The following is a 21,615-nucleotide window of genomic DNA, read 5'->3' on the forward strand; positions in this document are numbered from 1 at the left end:
TTTCACAGTGTATGGTCCAATTTACATTCCCACGAACAGTGTAGGAGGGTGCCCTTTTTTTTACATCCTCACCAACACTTGTTATTTCTTATCTTTTGGATAATAACCATTCTGACTGGTGTGAAGTGATACCTCATTGTAGTTTTGATTTGCATTTTTCTGATGATTAATGATGCTGAGCATCATTTCATGTGTCTATTAGCAATCTGTATGTCTTAAGGAAAATGTCTATTTAGGTCTTTTGCCCATTTTTTTAAATTGGGTTATTTTTTTGGTGTGGAGTTGTATGAGTTTTTTACATACTTTGGATGTTAGCCCCTTATCAGATACAGCATTTGCAAATATATTCTCTTATACTGTAGGTTGCCTTTTTAGTTTGTTGAGGGTTTCCTTTGCTTTGCAGAAACTTTAGTTTAATGTATCCCCACTTATTTTTGCTGTTGTTTCCATTGCACATGGAGACATATCCACAAAAAAATTCCTCATATTGATGTACATGAGATTCTTGTCTGTTTTCTTCTAAGTCTTTATAGTTTCATGTCTCACATTTAGGTCTTTAATCCATTTTTTATTTACTTTTGTGTATGGTGTAAGATAGTGAACTAGTTTCATTCTCTTATACCTGCAGCCATCCAGTTTTCCCAACACCAATTATTGAAGACACTGTCTTTTCCACCACTATATATTCCTGGCTCCTTTGTCATATATTAATTGGCCATATATGCATGGGTTTGTTTCTGGGCTCTTTATTCTGTTCCATTGACCTCTAGGTCTGTTCCTGTGCCAGTACCATGCTGTTTTATCACTGTAATTTTGTAGTATAGCTTGAAATCAGCTTTGTTCTTTCTCTCAAGATTGCTTTGGCTATTCAGGATTTGCTGTGATTCCATATAAATTTTATATGAGATTATTTTCTCTAGTTCATTGAAAAATCCCATTGGCATTTTGATAGAGATTACATTAAATCTGTAAATTGCTTTAGGCAGGATGGTCATTTTGAAAATATTAATTCTTCCTATCCACAAGCATGGGATTTCCATTTATTTGTGTCTTCTTGATACAATATTTTAGGTTGCACATCTTGAAGTAAAGCTAGGCCTATCAATCTCTCCTCCTTTAAAAAGATCATGGATGCAGATACCCCAAGGCACAGAAAAAAAGGTTAGAGATGTACCAGTAAGAGACAGATTTGAGAAAGAGAAAGGAATAATGTCAATGCCCATTTTTGTGGAGGGGTTGTTTTTCAAACTGTGGGTCTTAACCCATTAGTGGATGTATTTTGACCAATATTTTTTCAGTGGAATGTAACAGCAGAGATGGAATAACATAGAAACAGTAAGGGCAAGTACTATTTCAGGTATGTACACACAAGATGTAAAATGTATTTCTTACTGTAGATCATTATCAAAGTTTGAAAGCTGCCAACTTCTGGGGCCATTTGTGATTAAAAAGGAATGAAAAAGATTCCTTCCCCCACTCCCCTTCAAAGACAAAACGCAGTGTCACCCAGCACCACACTGCCTTCTGCTTTATTTTCCATAGAGCTGCTTCCATTCACACCTCCTCTAGTCTTATTCATGTTGATTCCAGGGTCCAGGTTCTCAGGTCTGGGTCCACAATGGCAGGTGCAACCCCACCTACACCATCGCTACTGGCCAACCTGCCACCCACCACAGCCTGATGGAGCCTCTCTCAACCAGGGATGTTCTTATTCACTGAAAGAAAAAATTCAAGGTTGAAATGCACACACTTCCTTATCCTCAGTCTCCTCCTACCCGTGCCAAGATGCTAATGGGGATCCTCATCTATCTGGACACCTGCATAGGGGTGGTGAGAAGAATAGGGGATGACTACTATGAATGAATGGCAAGGGGGTGAAAGAGAGATTCTGGAATTTGTGGAGTCCCATCCCGGGAAACAACTTTGTATCACTATCCCACCATCATTCACCTTTCACTGGTATCTCATACCCCAGACCTTAAAAGAGTCATTCAGCTCTTTTCAGTATCTACCTCACATCAACCACCTTCAGTCCACCTGCTCACTGATTCCCGAATCCCCCCAGTGATTCCCATTTTGTGTCTTCTCAATTGACCTCATTTCATGCTCTATGCCCCACAGAACCTCTCAATGTCAACCACCACATGGGAGCAAATGGAGACTCCAGTTCCCATCCTTAAGCCTCCTTTCCCAAGCCGTGTGTCCAAGCTCCTTCCCTAATCACCCTGTACCCATAACTCACAACGGAGCCCTCAGGGCATAGGCTGCATCACTCCTCCTGCAGGCTGAGGATTCGCAGTAGGATATTATACACATCTTGTTCCATGTAGCCCTGAAGGTGGCAGGAAAGAAAAGAAGATGAACAGAAAATGGGGACAGACAGGTGAGGAAGAGGTTCTGGGTATAGTGGAATGCTGTTTACTATGTTCGCTCACTTACAGTATTTAACTACTCCATGGCTGTTTCCTAATCTTTACAAGGAACATAACGATGTTTACTTCTCAGGATTGCTATGAGGATTTCAACTATGAATGTGAAACAAACAACCTGGTACACAGCAAGTGTTTGATTCTTTGTTGTTATTATTATTCCTAATAATGGAACAAGCCACCTACCTCTTCTTCCTTGGTAAGGGATAATTTGGCTCAGGAGGAAACTGAGGAAGGGCATAAGGGACACGAAAAGGCCTTACAGTGGATCAGGGAATTGAAAAGGAGAGGCAAATGCCTCTTCTCCTTTACATTTATGTGCGACTTTTCTAAATACACATAATGAGATCTAGAAGGCTGGCACTGGAACATCTAAAGTCCAGCTTTCCAAGAAATGACAATTATGTGCAAGTAAAAGAAGGGACCACACAAATGCAGTAACCTGTGCCCAGCTCTCTGTCTCTACCACCCCCAATGCTGACCTGAGCAGCATTCAGCAGATGATTTCTATAGGTAGAGATGATCTCTTCATGGTTCTTCTGGGAATCCTGGGAGTGAGCATCAATGGGAGGTTATATACATACCCTCCACCCTCAGTCCATCACCCCAAGCATGAGGAACAATAAAATGGTCAGCTATGCCAGGTAGGCTTCTTGACCCACCACTGGCCCAGCTTGGACCACTGCCCCGCCTGGCCTCTGTGATTCCCAGAATCTACATCACTTCCACTGCCCACCCTCTTCTCTAGCAGTGCCCACTTCCCCAAGGGTCAAAACATACCTGCAGCTGCAGGGCAAGGCAAGCATTTTCTCCCCGAACTGCTAGGACCTCCTCTGAAAGCTGTTCCAGCTTTTTCAACAATTCCTTGATCTGAGGTCAAAAGGAAAGAAAGGGAACCTATGAGGCCCAAGTCATTTCCCTCTCCAATACCATCCAGGGTCAAGATCAGTTCCTTTTATTGGGGACTTAATATGTGCCAAATACTTTTATACACATCATGTCATTTAATACTCAAAGTAGCTCTTCCTCTATTCTGAGAACAATACTTCTCTGAGGGAAGTATTGTTATGTACATTTTGTAGGTAAGGAGACTGAGTTAAGCCATGTGCCAAAATCAAACAGCTAGTAAGTGATGAAATCTTTGAACCAAGATCTTTGTATGGTCTATACTCATAACTCTGTACTGGATCCTGACCTACTTCTGGCTGCTGACCACTCAGGGAAATCGAGATGAATTTTTGTGGTTTGTGAAGCTGAGGCACATATGTGGTTACTGATAGCCAGCAGTGATAGGAATAATAAAAATAATTAACTTTTACTGAATATTTGCCATTTGTCAAAATTTGTTCTGCATATTTTGAATATAGTATTTTATTTAATGTAATACAACATGACAATTTTCTATAACCCTATATTTTATATAGGTTATAAAATCCCCATTGTATAGGTGATAAAACTGAGGCCTAGACTTAGAGGCTTAGATAGCTCGCCCTAGAGTTATATAAAACCAGTACGTTTTGAAACTGAAATTCAATTCCAGACAATCTCAGTGTAGAGTCCACTACACTATTTTCTTTTGCCCATTTGCTTACTTTCATCTTCTCCTTCAACACCAACACAAAATTTCTCCTTTCCTTAATTAGCCCCACCCCACACTAATTCTTACTCGGTAAAGCATTCCTTCTATTTTTATGTATTCTATAACATGTAAAATGTATACTTATAATTTGTAGTCATTCTAAATTTGATTATGTACACAAATATTAAGTGAATTCATTCATTCCACAGTAGTCCTAGAACTACTAAATTCATTTGTAAATTGATTTTCAGAATATATAAACATGTCTCCTAGAAAACACTCATTTTTGGAGCAATCATTAGAAAATTCAGGTCTCTAACACAGTGGTCCTCAAACGTTTTTTCTTTGCATTGACACCCTCTTGGCCAGTGGAAATCTTTTGTAGAACATACTCTGATTGAAGTGTGAGGGGAGATGAGGGACTACAGTTTAGTCTGCTTTTCTTAACCCATCAGCCCGAGTCAACACCTCAAAACCCCAGCAAAAAGCACAGCAATCCACCATCCTATCAGACCTCTTCCCAGGCTAATACACGATTTAAGTCAAATGCTAATAAGCCATTGCCCTCCATTGGTGGTAGCCCTGACCACAATGCTTCTGAACCCGAGTCCCAAAATTTAAAACCTAAGTCCCCTTCCTTGTTCTATTTATACCTTACCTACCTCCAATCTCAAGTCTAAAACCCCTCAGACCAGGTGAACATAGTGAGGTCCTTGCAAATGACTAGTGTTCTGTTCGGGGTATTAATACGACTAACCAAAGGTAGATCTAATTTAGCAAAGCTCACAGGGTAATCTCCCCTGATGCACCCCCCACCCCCACCCCACTCCCACGACTGTCTCACCTGCCTGCCTGACTGCTCACCTTGGCCTCCTTGTCCCAGCAAGCCCCAGTGAGAAGCTCCACCTTCTCTTTCAGCAGCTCTGCTGTTTTCTCAAACTGCTCCGAACGCCTACGCATCTCGCTGGCCCGGCGCTCCTGCTCCGCTGCGCATGCAGCCAGGTCCCCACTCCTCCGGCGCTCCTCGGCCACCGCCTCCCGCAGCTGACCCATTTCCCGGCAAGCTGTGTTATACTTTTCCAGGAGAGCCTTTAGCTCCTGGCCCCAAGCCTGGGCCTGGGCCACCAGTGAACCCCGAGTTTTCTCGTGCTGCCGCAGGCTGGCGGCCTCCCGGGCCCTCAGTTCCGCCACTTCTTCTGTGGCTTGGTAAAGCAGCTGCTTCAGCTTCCCGATTTCCTGGCTCTTCCCGCCCATTGTGGCCTGAACGGCCCGCAGCTCTTCCTCCAGTTTCCCCAGGTCTTGCTCCAGGGCAGCCACTTCGGGGGATGCTGGGGCCTTTGAGTACCCGCCTGTCTTCCCTCGTGGGGCGGGAGAGCCCCTCAGTTGCTGGTTTTCCTCTTCTAGCCGAGCCAGCACTTGCTGGGCCTGCCGGTGCCAGCCCACCAGGGTGCTGATACAGGCCCGCAGCTCCTCCAGAGGCCTGGCTGCTGAGCTCCGTGCACTCCCGCAGCCCAGTAGGTCTGGGGGCAGGCAGTCCCACAGCCCACGGAGGCCACTGGTCTGGGAGGCCAGGTGCTTTTGTAGCTCCTCCATGGCCTCGTTCTCCATGGCCAGTTCATCTGTCAGCAGCCCCACACTCCGCCGCAACTGCTGTAGCTGGACCTGCGCTTCTGGCTTGGACACAGACTCCTGCTGCAGCCTCTGGCCCAGGGACTGCAGCTCTCCCTGCAGCCGCTGCCGCTCCCGCCCCAGCTCCCCCAACTCCTCCAGCAAATGACTGTTGCTCAGTCTCAGTGCGGACACCTCCTTCTCCAGCTGTTCCTTTGCCAGGCCTCCTCCTAGCATCTGTTCCCTCCCTGGGGCCCCTAGAGGCTCTCCCCTGGCCCCAGGAGCCCTTTTGTCCTTGCCTTCATCCTCTTTGGTGATGGTCCCTGGACCTGCCTTTGGGCCTCCCTCCCTGGACTCCTGGACAGGGGCCTCAGGTTTCACCTGGAGTCCTGCCTTTGCCCGATCCAGCCTCACCAGCACCTGCTCCAACCTGGCCTCCATCTTCTCCCAGGCAGCTGCTGCAGCCTCAGCCCGAGGTGTCCCCAGAGCTCCCTCCAGGACTGGTCTTGACAAAACCCCACGGGCAGCATCCTTTTCTCGCCAAACTGCAGCCAGCTCCTCCCTCAGTTGTAGCAAGAGTTGGTTCATGGCCACTGGGGCCCCTGGCTCAGCCACTGTGCCTGTTGGTTCAGCTCCTGGGGCCTGGGCCCTTTCCTGGCCAACATACAGCTTGTCAGTTGGATCAGGGCTAAGGGCCTGCCCACCAATGGTAGTCAGTTGCTGTCCTGTGGTTTTCCCAAAGGTCTGAGGCCTTTGGCTCCGGGGTGGCCCCTGTTCTTCTGGTTGGGACCTTCCATGGGCTTCATCCTGGCTCCCCCAAGGGCCTGGTTCCTCAGCCTTCTTGGAAGCTAATACTAGATTTGGGGCTGCTGTGGCTGCTGCCTGCTGCTGATTCTTTAGCTCTCGTATGCATCCAGCCAGCAGGTCCAGGGGACAGCCATGGTCCATGCCATCCCCTCCAGGCCAGAGACTAGAGCCCTGCCCTCCTGGAGCTCCAGGCTTTGGGGATAGAAGGACCCCTAGCTCCTGCACCTGCTCTCGAATCTGGTTCTCCAGGCCCAAGTAGGCTGCAGCTTGAGCCTTATACTCTTCAGTCTTTTGCACCAGTTCCTCCTCCAATAGAGAAACTTTATTTCGCTCCTCTTCATACTTCCATCTCCACTCCTCTGAGACTGGGTCTTCATCCTCCTCTTCTTCCTGCTCCTCCTTAGGCTCTGCTTTCCATGGGCTCTTAGGTGGAAAACCCACCTGAGGCTTAGATGGAGAAGCCTGTGTAGAAAAAGGAAGTGAAGCCAGGCAGCTAACCTAGTTCCAGGAAGGCCTTTCTTCTCTTACAGTGTCTTGATGCCCCCAGGATCATTGCCTGGGAGATATCGCAGTGGGGTAGCCCAAGGTGGGTCAGTAGCAAAAAGGGGATGCTCTTAGGGTCTTACCTGGGATGCAAGATATGGGTGTTGAACTAGTTCCTGACCTATACAAAAGGACATGGAGAAAATGAGAGAGGAGTCTGGCTCAGCATGCTTCTAGCCCACACTTTGTATTCAGACTTTCTCTGAGAGGAGTGGTCCCTCAGTATAATAACCCTTACCACACATGGTTTCCTGGCACTGGGATCCACCTCTGTTCAATGGGTGCCTAACCTTAGCAACCTTGGTTCCCTATCCCAGAGATGTGCCAGCTCATTCATTTTGTTCACTTGCTTATTTACTGGATACTGTGCTAGTTACTGTTTTAGGCACTAGAACCTCAATGATAAATAAAACAGAAATGGCCTGTCATCTGATGGGTTTACAGTCTAGCAAGGGAGAGAGAGATTGGCCAGCAAATTATACAAATAGGTGTACAATTATGACTCATAATTGCTAGTAATAGTACTAGCCAGAGTTGCCTTCAATAAGAGATAAGGCATTTTGTGACCATGCTTTTGGGAATATGGGGCCATCTCATAGTAGCAGCAATAAATAAACTCTCAACTGAAGTAAAAATTACTCATCAGATGGATTATTTTCATGGGAACAAATGGGATTCTAAAAAGCTTTTTAATTCTAAGGCTATCAAGGAGAATCTTGAAGTTACAAGGAAATTGGCTTTTACCTGCCTGTTGGCGCCGGTTCAGGGCCTGCCGCAGCAGCTGCCACAGGACCTTGTCTTGTGTGTGGAGAGCATAATGCAGAGCATCATGCCCCATGTTGTCCACCACCCCCACATCTGCTCCATGGCTTAGGAGCAGTTCAGCCACCTCAGCGCTGCCTTTCTCACAGGCTAGAATCAGAGCTGACCTGTGGGTTAGGACAAATGCAAGCATCAGCTTTCTCCATGGAAAAACTAGGGGTCCTAGTTCCAGAAATTCCACCTACAGGGTCAGTTCTCACTCAGTGTTGTCAGGAGAACAGCAGACCAACACCAGCCAATGATTAAACCAGACCAGAACTTTTAAAAAGCCATTCGTCAGAGCTGTAGCATCAGAAAGCAGGGGGCCAACTGGAAGGGCTCCATTTTCATCTGCTTTCTGTGTTGAGGCTCTGTATACATTCCTTATTGGATAAAGGGCTTCCATTGCTCAGAAGATAGTTCAAAAACCTGTAAATCAAACTAATGAGCCCAGAATTATTGATTCTAGTTCTGGAGTCATTTATGGTAGGAAGATGGTGGTGGCAGCAGCTGGATAGGAAAGTATAAGGAAAATTTTCTCAACTCTGCAAGAGAAAAACAGTGAAGCAGCAGGCAGAGCTCTTCTGAAGCACCACTTAGAAGGAAGGAGGTTCCCAAGAAAACAAAAACCGACTTGCCATCTTTCCCAACACACACACACAAACACACAAGAAAACAAAAACCAACTTGCCATCTTTCCCAACACACACACACACACACACACACACACACACACTGCTCAGCAGTGCACTTTGCACAGTGCCCAGAGTCTGGATTCAGGGTGGGAAGGTGGGAAAGACTCACTTGTCATCTTTGTCTGTGGCGGTTACTTGGGCACCTCTCTGCAGTAGCTGTGAGCAGATAGCTGCGTGACCACCCAAAGATGCAATCATCAGAGGTGTACGTCCATCCTGCACAGATTGTGGGAAGGGGCTCATGAGAAGGCAGGGGGAATGAGGAGGTTGACACACTCCAACTCCCCTCTCCCAAAAAAAGCCCCAATCCTGAAGCTAAATACTCCTTCTCAGAGGGTTAGAAGTGCTCCAAAAGATACGGCTTAACCTGTCTGTGGGGAAGAAGAGGAGGAGGAGCAGGGCGAGAAGAAAGAGGAGGTGGTGCTGCACAACCTCTGCTCACAGAACTTGGCCAAGCAGCTCAGAGAGAGCAGCAGCCTCCCGCTGTGGGGCGCTGACCAGCTGCGCAGGGGACACTCACATTATCCAGGACATCCAGGAAGGCTTCATGGTCACATAACAGGAGCACACTTGAGGCACAGCCAGAGGAGGCTGGGGGTGGGAGGGTTGAAGGATAATTGGGTTAAGGGGAAGCAGGAAGCACACCTAGTTAGACCAGAACCCAACATACCCTCTTACCATTTCAGCAGTCAGATCTGGCCTGCCCTTCCCACCAGCCCACCCTGTGGCCCCTGCAGCCGTTTCCTACCAGTCCCCTGGCACACACCTGCCCAGTGCAGTGGACTCCGATGTTCCGCATCCACAGCATCTTCATTGGCGCCATGCTGCAAACAGTCACAAAGGGAAGCAGAATGGAGCATTACTGTCCTCCAGCCATATCCCCTGCTGGCATACCCCATGCAACAGACACACCAACTAACTTCCACAGCACTATGTGGAGGGAAGGAGGATCACGGCTCTGGCCAACTGCTAGGCAAGCCCAATGTGTTCCTTGCAGATGATAAACAGCCATGAATTTCAGCCCTGGTTCTTAAACCTAGGGCCTAAGAAAAGTCAGATTATAAACCAATAAACATGTTAGGGAAAATGACACCTAAGTCCATGACTGGTACTTTAGGATCACAATTGGGAAAGCTGGAAAGGACCAGGAAGAACAAAAGCATCCCTTTACCCAACAGCCATTTACCCAACGGCCTGTTGAATTGTGCCTTTTGTACTTTTGGAGGCTTATTTATAAACTGTCCACGTGTCATTTCACATGTATAATTCTTTTTGTGCTCCTCTGCTACAAACACCTCAAAAAGAGACAGTAGGATTCTGGATTAATGTGAGTACTTCTGTCCTCCTTCCTCATGCCCAGCATCATGGCAGTTGCTCCCTGCAGGGGCTCTGCCTGTGTCAGAGCTCAACGTATGCATATTGATCAACTGGCAGTTAGTCCCTGGCAACTTTGCTTTATGACCTGCCCTTAAGGGTCGCATTAAGCATGGTACCTGCACATAATAGTTGTTAAATAAATATTTGTGAATTAATGAGTCAATGATCATCACCTTTCTTATTGGAGATGAGAGAGGTATATTTGGCCAAATATTGCTTGTAACTACAAGGCCAAATTAGGAGACTCTGGGTCCACTTCCTCCCTTCACCAGAGTAGCATCAAGGGGTTGCTCTCACCTGCAGTAGGACCTTGACACATTGTGGCTGGCAGGATATGGTGGCCAAATGCAGGGCAGTGCTTCCTGGAAAGAGAGGAAGGGGAGAGGGAGATGGGTGGCCCCATGTATGCTGATGAGTCGCAGGGAGGGAGGCAAGAGACACACAGATAATCAGGGAGATTAGAGAGAGAAGCTCCCAGCCACCCAGGGCCAGAAATTCCTGTTCCCCAAGTGCCTGGTACCTGTGGTGGATGTGGGAGGGGAGGGGAGGTATGCCCAGCTTGCAGGGAGGGGAATCCCTGGAAGGATGCTGGCCAGCATTTACGAGGAGAGAAGCAGGGGGCTTCAGGGGACAGAGGCCCGCACTGCTGCTGTAAAGGGGAAAGCAAGCAGCATGGTTCAGTGCTCAGTCTAACTCACCGTCCTCATTCTTGCTGTTGATATCAGCCCCATTTGCAAGCAGGATAGTCAGACATTCTGTCAGGCCTTTGGAGGCTGCCAGATGAAACCTGCCAGAATCAAGGCCAGGAGGCAGAAGGATAAAGGGACTAGGGGATGAGGAATGGGAGAATCTTAATAAGCACTGCCTGCTATGCTCCCTCACCCCAAATCAACCCCAAAATCACAGAAGGGAGCTTTCCTAGCCTTACTTTCTGAGAAAGAGAAGGCAATATGGCCTACTGTCAAAGTCAAAGGGAGCAAAGATAGAAACAGGAGCGGCAGGTCTCAAGCAATCTCAGACTGTTGCAGGGGTGTCCAGGGAACACATAATTGCCTGTTGCTCTGAGCACAGGACCCTTAGCAGACTGGAAGTGTCACAGGAAGAGCCAGCCAGAGCAGAGCAGGGGGCTGGACATTTGAAGACTGACTTGGGCAGACAAGGGATAATACCCCTCTTGTCCTAATCTGTCCTTCCAGCCATGTGACCCTCATGGCTTCCACTTCATTCATGATTTCTCACCCATACACACCCTCCTGCTTGTGCAAAGAAGAAATACTCTAGTATATGTATCAGTTTTTTGTTTGTTTAATAAGCTTTATGTCCTTTTTTTGTAAGTTTTGTTGATCTGAGTTGTGATGTAGATGAAACCCAGGGACAAGATTTTCTTGCTTCACTTGACATGTAGTAAAGATTTATTTATATGCTGGCTAATTAAAACAAAAAGGGCTCTGAAGCTGAAACCATTCCTTGGTCCTACCTCATATTGGGGTTTAGGGCTTTCAAAGGGAAACATATGCCAAGGGTGGGGTCAGGAGGACTTACTTACGGGGACTGGCCATTTGAGTCTAGCTTGGTGGGTCGGGCAGACTTCTTGGAGGCCAGGGCAGCCACACGTCCCACATCCCCCCGCTGCACTGCCTCCAGTAGCTTCTGATCACGGCAGTTCCATCTCTCCACCTGGTCCAGAGCCACAAATTGTGGGGACATAGTGGGTACGGGTGGAATGGAGAAAGAAAAGAAGATACTTAGGGTACCAACCAAGGGAAAAGGGAATATTCCTGAGATACTCTCAGTTTTCCACAGGTTACTCAGCCTTGGTCATTTAGTTCTTAGGTGGGCCAGTTAAATAGTCATGAACTCATGTGTGACCAAGAACCACTGCTGATTATTACCAGCTCTGAACCAAAAGATACTTGAACTACTGAACTAAACATCATTTTTGAGTACTGAATGCATAGTATTTCCAATGTCTTTTTTTTACCATCAATATGATTATTGTTCTTAGAGCTGAGCAACCTTAGCCCTGACTCTTCTTTTCTTTTTTTTTTTATTTTGGTATCATTAATGTACTATTACATGAGCAACATTATGGTTACTAGACTCCCCCTATTGTCAAATCCTCACCCCATGCCCCATTACAGTCACTGTCCATCAGCGTAGTAAGATGCTATAGTCACTCACTACTTGTCTTCTCTGTGTTATACTGCCTTCGCTGTGCCCCTCCTGTACATTATGTGTGCTAATTGTACAGCCCCTTTTCCCCCCTTATCCCTCCCTTCCTACCTATCCTCCCCAGTCTCTTTCCCTTTGGTAACTGTTAGTCCATTCTTGGGTTCTGTGATTCTGCTGCTGTTTTGCTCCTTCAGTTTTGCTTTGTTCTTATACTCCACATATGAGTGAAATCATTTAGTACTTGTCTTTCTCCACCTGGCTTATTTCACTGAGCATAATACCCTCTAGCTCCATCCATGTTGTTGCAAATGATAGGGTTTGTTTTCTTCTTATGGCTGAATAATATCCCATTGTGTATATGTACCACATCTTCTTTATCCATTCATCTACTGATGGACACTTAGGTTGCTTCCATTTTTTGGCTATTGTAAATAGTACTGCGATAAACATAGGGGTGCATATCTCTTTTTCAAACTGGGCTGCTGTATTCTTAGGGTAAATTCCTAGGAGTGGAATTCCTGGGTCAAATGGTATTTCTATTTTGAGTATATTTTTTTGGTATCATTAATCTATAATTACATGAGCAACATTATATTTACTAGATTCCCCCTTTCACCAGGTCCCCCACACATACCCCATTAGTCACTGTCCATCAGCATAGTGAGATGCTGTAAAATCACTACTTGTCTTTTCTGTGTTGCACAGGCCTCCCCATGCCCCACCCCCACATTATACATGCTAATCATAAGGCCCCTTTTCTTCTTCCCCGCCCTTATCCCTCCCTTCCCACCCATCCTCCCCAGTCCCTTTCCCTTTGGTAATTGTTAGTCCATTCTTGGGTTCTGTGATGCTTCTGCTGTTTTGTTCCTTCAGTTTTCCCTTTGTTCTTATACTCCACAGATGAGTGAAATCATTTGGTACTTGTCTTTCTCCGCCTGGCTTATTTCACTGAACATAATACCCTCTAGCTCCACCCATGTTGTTGCAAAAGGTAGGATTTGTTTTCTTCTTATGGCTGAATAATATTCCATTGTGTATATATACCACATCTTCTTTATCCATTCATCTACTGATGGACACTTAGGTTGCTTCCATTTCTTGGCTATTGTAAATAGTGCGGCGATAAACATAGGGGTGCATCTGTCTTTTTCAATCTGCGCTGCTGTATTCTTAGGGTAAACTCCTAGAAGTGGAATTCCTGAGTCAAATGGTATTTCTATTTTGAGCTTTTTGATGAACCTCCATACTGCTTTCCACAATGGTTGAACTAATTTACATTCCCACCAGCAGTGTAGGAGGGTTCCCCTTTCTCCACAACCTCGCCAACATTTGTTGTTGTTTGTCTTTTGGATGGTGGCAATCCTTACTGGTGTGAGGTGATATCTCATTGTGGTTTTAATTTGCATTTCTCTGATGACTAGCGATGTGGAGCATCTTTTCATGTGTCTGCTGGCCATCGGAATTTTTTCTTTGGAGAACTGTCTGTTCAGCTCCTCTAACCATTTTTTAACTGATTGTTCACTTTTTGTTTGTTGAAGTGCACGTGCTCTTTATATATTTTGGATGTCAACCCTTTATCGGATCTTTCATTTATGAATATATTCTCCCATACTGTAGGATACCTTTTTGTTCTATTGATGGTGTCCTTTGCTGTACAGAAGCCTTTCAGCTTAATATAGTCCCACTTGTTCATTTTTACTTTTGTTTCCCTTGCCCAGAGGGATATGTTCATGAAGAAGTCACTCATGTTTATGTCCAAGAGATTTTTGCCTGTTTTTTTCTAAGAGTTTTATGGTTTCATGACTTACATTCAGGTCTTTGATCCATTTCAAGTTTACTTTTGTGTGTGGGGTTGGACAGTGATCCAGTTTCATTCTCTTGCATGTAGCTGTCCAGTTTTGCCAACACCAGCTATTGAAGAGGCTGTTTCCCCATTATATATCCATGGCTCCTTTATCATATATTAAGTGACCATATATGTTTGGGTTAATATCTGGACTTTCTACCCTGTTCCACTGGTCTGTGGGTCTTTTCTTGTGCCAGTACCAAATTGTCTTGATTACTGTGGCTTTGTACTAGAGTTTGAAGTTGGGAAGAGAGATCCCCCTGCCTTATTCTTCCTCCTCAGGATTGCTTTGGCTATTTGGGGTCTTTTGTGGTTCTGAATTTTGTCAAATGCTTTTTCAGCATCTATGGAAATGATCATGTGCTTTTTGTCCTTGTTTTTGTTGATGTGCTGGATGATGTTGATGGATTTTCAAATGTTGTACCATCCTTGCATCCCTGGGATGAATCCCACTTGGTCATGGTGTATGATCCTCTTGATGTATTTTTGAATTCAGTTTGATAATATTTTGTTGAGTATTTTTGCATCTATGTTCATCAGGGATATAGGTCTGTAGTTTTCTTTTTTGTGGTGTCTTTGCCTGGTTTTGGTGTTAGAGTGATGCTGGCTTCATAGAATGAGTTTGGGAGTATTCCCTCCACTATTTATTGAAAAACTTTAAGGAGAATGGGTATTATGTCTTCTCTATATGTCTGATAAAATTCAACGGTAAATCCATCTGGTCCAGGAGTTTTGTTCTTGGGTAGTTTTTTGATTATTGATTCAATTTCATTGCTGGTCATTGGTCTTTTTAGATTTTCTGTTTCTTCCTTGGTCAGTCTTGGAAGGTTGTATATTTCTAGAAAGTTGTCCATTTCTTCTAGGTTATCCAGTTTGTTGGCATATAGATTTTCATAATATTCTATAATAATTCTTTGTATTTCTGTGGTGTCCATAGTGATTCTTCCTTTCTCATTTCTGATTCTGTTTATGTGTGTAGACTCTCTTTTTCTCTTAATAAGTCTGGCTAGGGGTTTATCTATTTTGTTTATTTTCTCAAAATACCAGCTCTTGTTTTCATTAATTTTTTCTATTGTTTTATTCTTCTCAATTTTATTTATTTTTTCCTTGATCTTTATTGTGTCCCTCCTTCTGCTGATTTTGGGCTTCATTTGTTCTTCTTTTTCCAGATTCAATAATTGTGAATTTAGACTATTCTTTTGGGGTTGTTCTTCCTTCTTTAAAAATAGATCTCGATTGCTATATACATCCCTCTTAAAACTACCTTCGCTGTGTCCCACAGAAGTTGGGGTTTTATGCCGTTGTTTTCATTTGTCTCCATATATTGCTTGATCTCTGTTTTAATTTGGTCATTGATCCATTGATTATTTAGGAGCATGTTGTTAAACCTCCATGTGTTTGTGAGCCTTTTTGTTTTCTTTGTACAATTTATTTCTCGTTTTATACCTTTGTGATCTGAGAAGTTGGTTGGTACAATTTCAATCTTTTTTTATATACTGAGGCTCTTTTTGTGGCCTAGTATGTGGTCTATTCTGGAAAATGTTCCATGTGCACTTGAGAGGAATGTGTATCCTGCTGCTTTTGGGTGTAGAGTTCTGTAGATGTCTGTTAGGTCCATCTGTTCTAGTATGTTGTTCAGTGCCTCTGTGTCCTTACTTATTTGCTGTCTGGTTGATGTGTCCTTTAGAGTGAGTGGTGTGTCTCCTAAAATGAATGCATTGCATTCTATTTCCTCCTTTAATTCTGTTAGCATTTGTTTCACATATGGAGGTGCTCCTGTGTTGGGTGCATAGATATTTATAATGGTTATATCCTCTTGTTGGATTGACCCCTTTATCATTTATGTAATGTCCTTCTTTATCTCTTGTTACTTTCTTCGTTTTGAAGTCTATTTTGTCTGATACAAGTACTGCAACACCTGCTTTTTTCTCCCTATTGTTTGCAGGAAATATCTTTTTCCATCCCTTGACTTTTAGTCTGTGTATGTCTTTGGGTTTGAGGTGAGTCTTTTGTAGGCCCGTGACTCTTTTTCCTTTTGCTTTCTTGGTTCTTGCTGGAGCAAACTTAACTACACTGACCACCCTTGATTGGGTTCACATTGCCTCTTACCTCCCCATGCTGCTCTGCTTTTTATCCTCAGATATTTGAGAAATCAAGGCACTAGCTTCAGGTTACAGCCAGGAGTCCAAATAACTAGCTATACCACCTCTACCCACTGTCTTTGGCTCCCAAAACTGGGAGAAGAAACACAGAGTTTCTTTTTTCCATCTCATATCTATGCCCTTCAGCTAGTTGCTTTTCCCCTTCCACAGCAACAATGCCCAAAAGACAAAGATAAGTCTCCAGTTAGGCTTGAGGAGGCAGCAGGGGGCAGCTCCCCTGCTCCTCTCTCCTCTCCCTCTTCATCTTCCTGGCTGGGAACAGCTGTCACAGACAACAGCCACACCTGGGCATGCATTGTTCTATCATTCCAGCTTGACATTGGCGGGCAGTGGCATAATTAGAATAATTGAGGTATCACAGGGCTTGAAAGAGAGAGCTCTGTAAAAACACCAAGGTCTGAAAGCACAGAAAAGCCTGGTTTGATCTAGAGAGGGGAAAGGAAAGGAAGAATCTGTGGTATGGTGCAAAGAGCCCTAGATGAATGTCTTGTCAACAGGTCTGAGTTCAGGGACTGGTTCAGCTACTTTCTCAGCTGTGGGACCTAGAGGAAGCCATTGAACACCTCTAACCTGTTTCTTCATCTACAGAATGTGGGAAATAATAACTACCTCATCATGTTGCATTAAGTGAGCTAATGTATGTGAAATCTCTTTAAAATGCCATACAAGTGTCCAGCAAAACAGGAAGTAGGGGGGTGTTGATGGTGGCACATTGCATTTTATGAGTTGTAATCTCAAAAAGAAAGAGGCTATGAAAGGAGGTGGAAAAAAATAGGGTCTATGGAAGCCAAATGACTCATTTTTCAAGTTCTGTTTACATAGGCAAGGCAAACAATTCATAAAAAAACAGGAAAGATTTTAAATGCCCAAACCATAAAATTATCTAGGGTTGATGGAGTCCAAGGTAATACACCTGCACAGCACTTGTAATTCCTCCTAGTCCTTTCAAGTACTTTTTCCATTAGCCTTGCAACATCCCTGGAAAGTAGTTAGGGCTGAAATTATTTTATCTATTTTACAGAAGAAGAAACTGAGGCACACTGAGGTTAGACAGCTACCTGAAGCCCAATTCTAGCACTCGCTACCAGACCAGACTACTACAGAGCTATGGAGAAAAGTGGACTTATTTTCCAGTGAATAGTCTAAGGCTAGGTTCTTGGACTAGGTTCTTTGCCTCCAAGGCAAAGCCACCCCCTTTTAGATGCCATTCCCTGCATGGAGGAGGGCCTCCAAACAGGTTAATTCTCAAAGGAAAAAATGAGAATTAGTGACTATTCCACATACTGACAGACTTTGAGTTGTAAGAACATTATCATCTAATGTCTCTTAGGGGCCCAGTTGCCTTCAGAAAAAGCAGAGAGCTAGAACTATGCCTCCACCACAGGACACTGCCATCAGCTGACCTCAAACTGAAGTTCTCTGTTTAAAATCCTGATTCCAATGCTTTCTATTCTTGTGAGTTTAGGTAGGGAACAACTTTTCTGAACCTGTTTCCTAATGATATAACACCATATAGAGCACCTCACACTATGTCTGTTGCATAGTAGGTGCACAATGATATTCCTATCCCCAACCTTCCTAGCCTCACTGGGCACATTTTGGATGTTCCTGGACTCAGAAGTCTCCATCCAGGGGAGTGGGAAGGCGGATCTTGCTCTTATCAGCTAATTCATAGCATCCAGGTTATATAGATAGTAGGGTGCTTCTTGGCACTGTAGATATGCTTTTTTCCCCCAACTAGATAGTTCTAAATCTACCTGATTTACTTCCTATAATCATGTTACATTAATAATTTAGAATAGCTGGACATTCTTCATGGTCAAACCTCTGCAGAGCTAGGGTGAAGAAAACAGAGGGATGCATCTAAATTCCAAGGCCCAAACCAAGGTGCTCCCCCCAGCATCATGGAAAAGAGACACTGGGTTACCATCATACCCTCGAGGGAGCAATCACCAAACTAACCAGCAAACTCAAAAACAAGGATGAGCTTTGTATTTTTGTAGGCACGATTAGGGGTCCTTTGTAGAAGTAATTGCAGCCTCTCCTTATCTCTGGCTGTGTGCCTATAAGCATCCTATCAAGATGGAACATACTAACAGAGAGAGAGTGGCTACCACTGTAGGACAGGTGAATGGAAATGGAAAGCCTGCCCTAGAGGAACCAGGAGTTGACTCTCAATTTTTTAACTGCAACTGACATTCCTCTAAGCTGATCCAGCACCAACTGTTTAACACCGTCTTCTGGTCTCCTTCCTACAGAGGCAGAGTAAGAGAGTATGTAAGACACCCTCCAGGGCATCTTCTTGACTGACATGAAATGAGAACAGGAGCTGGATTTTTATTTGTTTGTTGAGCTTCCTATATTCTGGATAGCTTAGACTAATTTTAAAATGATCATTGGTCTTTCGGTCCTTTTCTCAATCTGAGGGTGCAGGGCTCTGGCCCTGGACCCAGGGGTGGGAGTGGGGATGGGTAGAGGCAGTCTTCCAGCATGACTGGGAAGCCAGGCTTTATGAGTGGCCAGGAAGGCTGCTGCACTGTTTCTCCAACAAATGGGTCTATGGTGGTTAGCCACCCAGCGAGTGAAGAAATTTATAATAAGTGTGGGGAAGTTTCGAGAGGAAACAATTTTCTGCTGAAACTGTCCTATTTTCAAACTTTTTGTAATCCTAATCTGAGAAAACAGTTTTCTTTCCAGCTAGAGAGCACTAAATTCACCCAATTTACTTCCTAAAATCTTGTTATACTATAAGAAGATTTTAGAATGGGTGGAAATTCTTCATGGCCAAACCTCTGTAGAGCTGGGGTGAAGAAGGAGAGGGGGATGCCTTCAAATTCCGACACTCAGCCCATTGCTCACCCCAGCAGGCTGGGAAGCAGGCGCTGACCAAAGATGGGAGAATCAGAGAAAATGAAATAGTTCCCCCACTTCCAAGGAGCAGGCAGACTCCACAAACATGAGAGGGAAGGGCAATGTGGAGGGAAGAGTCTGTGTGAATAAGAAAATCATTATGAGTCAAGTCATAGTCTGGGTAGCTTCAGTTTCTGGTATCTACAGTAGTCATTCAGTAAATGCCTTTTGACTGGTTGATCAACATGTGGAAACTAAGTGGAGAAGCAACTGTAAGCGAGACAAGGACAGGCCTCAACAGAGTTCCTCCTCTTGCCTCACAGCTCGTTTCCAAGCTTCCATGGCCTGCCCATGCAGAGTGAGCCAAGCATTCCTCTTGTTAGCTTATGAATGACACCACTGAGTCTGGTCAGGCTGAGCAACATTTCAAGCATTTGACTACTTTACTTCTAAAGGAGCCATAACCCCAGCGCCCACAGAAAATGTCACCCCAGATAGGGGGTCTTTCTGTAAGGGACCTTCAGAGAAGAAGCCATACCCTCCTAAGCTACTACCTTCTGTAATCTTTTCCCTTGTGTTTTGTTCTGAGAGAATATGGGGAATAGAATGACTTCTACTGGAAACTCTCAGAGTGAATCCACTCTATCCTCTTATCCTCCCACCATCACCTTTCCCCAGCGCAAAGAGATTAGATAGTAAGAGCCTTACACAGCTGGGTGAGAGTTTAGAATGAAGATTAACTCTGGAGAGAAGCAGACAGAGGCTTTGACTGACCAAGAACCAGTCCGTTGACCAGACACTGCAGTAAACCGGCCAGGATGGATTCTGCAGGCACCTTACCCAGTTCCCTGGGGAGTGGCCAGGCAACTCTGCTTCCTCTGGCAGTGCCTGTCAAGCTGGCCAGACTGCAAGATTAACCCACAGAGAGCAGGCAGAAGGAGGTCAGGGCAAAGGGGGCTGGGGAGTGGGATTGAACAGCCATTGGGCAGAGAGGGGCAGAGACTGAAGGGGAGAAAAGGAGAAGGCTGCTTTGTAGGAGGCACCAGTTGGAAAGAAGTTTGTAGTGATGTCTGAGAGACGGCGACAATGATGAGAGAATGGGAGTGGAAGTGGCATGGGGTGAGATGGGGCAGGCAGGGGCAGAGAAGAAGGGCTATGGAGAGGGCTATGAAGAAGGGCTGGGGGAAGGACTGGGGCTGGAAGTACTTGTTCAGTTGAGAAGCAGCAAAAACGGTAGGGCCGTGCAAGGGGGCAGGGTTGTGAGGACAGAGCAAGGCTGGAAAATGGGGCCATGGGGCAGGGCTTGGGCAAGAGAATGGCACTTGGGGCTGAACAGGTGCTGAGACAGTGCAGATGCTTGGGGGTTGTTCAGCACTAGGAGACAGGGCAGAAGTAGAGGACAGGGCCTCAGGGTGGGGGAGAACTGCAGGAAAAGTCAGAAGTTGGGGGTGTAGATGCTAGGAGGACAAGAAAGGGCCAAGGGAAAGAAATTCGGGGAGGGGAGAACTTAGGAGGGCAAGTCAGAGGCTTGGAGACAGGGTCTTGAGGAAGGGCAAGGCTGGCGGGCTGCACTGCGGGGCGGAAAAGCTGTAAAGACCGATAAAGAGAAAAGCCGATGGTGTTTGGAGATGGAACTCGGGACTTCTATCACCACAGGGCTTGGACCCCAGCCCCACGCCCATCCTCCCAGACATTTGGCACCTACCGCCACCTGTGAGCTGGAGCAGGAGAAGATGCGCTTCATGGCCAGGGCCAGGGCCACGGGGGTACGGGGACGCGCGAAGAGCGGGGCCACAGGTTCCCGAACCCGCGGGACTTGGCTGGCTGCGGCTGTTCAAGAGAGCTGTCAAAAGCAGAGCGGGACCCGCCCCGCCCGGGACCCGTCCCGGGACCCGCCCCCGCCCCACTCAATCAGAGGCAAGAACCCGGAGTCTGGGCTTAAGACTCCGCCCTGGCCCTGCCCCAGCCCGCCGCGGCGGAGGCATAAAGGCTGCGGTCTTTGCGACCTGGCGGTGTTCTCAAACCGAGCCGGTCCACAGCTGGGAATGGCTCAATCACAGAGGGAGCCCTGCTCTTCCGGCCCCGCCTCCCCCCACCACGCGCTCGGCCCTGGACTGCAGCCCCTTTCCCAACCCCGCCTCGGCCAGGCGCCCCTCACCCCCAGCCCGCGGTGAGCGCCGCAGCCCAGGCGGGCGGGTCCCGCCTCCTCCGGGTGTGCCCGGCCCTGAACCAGCTGGCGCATTTAACCACTCGTGACGACGCCTTATTGTATCCAGCGACCTTTGGCCAGCTTAATTACCTCTGCTTCCTCCACCATTCCCCGTCCAAAAGCCAGGCACGAAAGAGGATTTGAAAAGAGCAGTTTGGAAATGGGAGGAGATTGTGGTGCTGAGCAGAGTGCGGGTTTTGCAGGACCCGTAACCTGGGGAACAAAACCTGAGGGAAAGGGGATCAGACTTTCTACCCTAACGTCCCTCTAAGTTAGGAAGGACAGAGGCGGAGAGAAGTTTTACTTTCAGCAGTCCCTTCTCACACAAAAGAAACTAAAAACTGCTTTCACAATTTCCACTATCCTTATAATCCAGATTCTAAGCAGTTCTTGCTTGAACAGGGTCGCAAGCCAACTGGTCTACCCATCTCTTTTTTTTTTTTTTTTTTTTTTTTCTCCTTTCTGCGGCCAAAGTGAGCCCACGCAAATGCCTATGAAAGTCTGCTGGATAAAGTTCCAAGTAGTTTACCAGGCTCT

The 21,615-nt window shown here is 45.9% G+C and overlaps 1 protein-coding gene across 4 annotated transcripts; it reads right to left on the minus strand.

Annotated features, from left to right (window-relative positions):
- Nucleotides 1-1,513: 1,513 nt before the first annotated feature.
- On the minus strand, nucleotides 1,514-21,088 carry ANKRD35 (ankyrin repeat domain 35). 4 transcript variants are annotated; one of them, XM_017665734.3, is made up of 15 exons: nucleotides 21,028-21,088; nucleotides 20,575-20,699; nucleotides 11,386-11,516; nucleotides 10,538-10,665; nucleotides 10,137-10,201; nucleotides 9,229-9,286; nucleotides 8,983-9,053; nucleotides 8,572-8,678; nucleotides 7,711-7,895; nucleotides 7,050-7,087; nucleotides 4,873-6,885; nucleotides 3,210-3,299; nucleotides 2,912-2,977; nucleotides 2,243-2,332; nucleotides 1,514-1,715 (listed from the first exon to the last, which is right to left on the minus strand). In XM_017665734.3, the coding sequence occupies exons 2-14, from the start codon at nucleotides 20,611-20,613 to the stop codon at nucleotides 2,270-2,272; spliced, it is 3,054 nt and encodes a 1,017-aa protein (XP_017521223.3). In that variant the 5' UTR covers nucleotides 20,614-20,699; nucleotides 21,028-21,088; the 3' UTR covers nucleotides 1,514-1,715; nucleotides 2,243-2,269. The 4 variants fall into 4 exon arrangements, with proteins under 4 accessions (XP_017521223.3, XP_017521225.3, XP_017521226.3 ...); XM_017665736.3 differs by lacking the exon at nucleotides 21,028-21,088 and having other exon boundaries at nucleotides 11,382-11,516; nucleotides 20,575-20,913; XM_017665737.3 differs by lacking the exon at nucleotides 21,028-21,088 and having other exon boundaries at nucleotides 10,538-10,626; nucleotides 11,382-11,516; nucleotides 20,575-20,912.
- Nucleotides 21,089-21,615: the final 527 nt, after the last annotated feature.

This window comes from Manis javanica, chromosome 4 (assembly GCF_040802235.1).
Source record: "Manis javanica isolate MJ-LG chromosome 4, MJ_LKY, whole genome shotgun sequence".
Classification (NCBI taxonomy): Eukaryota; Metazoa; Chordata; class Mammalia; order Pholidota; family Manidae; genus Manis; species Manis javanica.

Coding starts and splice junctions, on each gene's coding strand:
- ANKRD35 (XM_017665734.3), bottom strand. CDS start 20,613: ATGAAGCGCATCTTCTCCTGCTCCAGCTCACAGGTGGCG. Junction 7,896..8,571: donor GCCACAGACAAAGATGACAA/GTGAGTCTTTCC, acceptor CCTAACCCACAG/GTCAGCTCTGATTCTAGCCT. Junction 3,300..4,872: donor GCTGGGACAAGGAGGCCAAG/GTGAGCAGTCAG, acceptor TTTTGACCTCAG/ATCAAGGAATTGTTGAAAAA.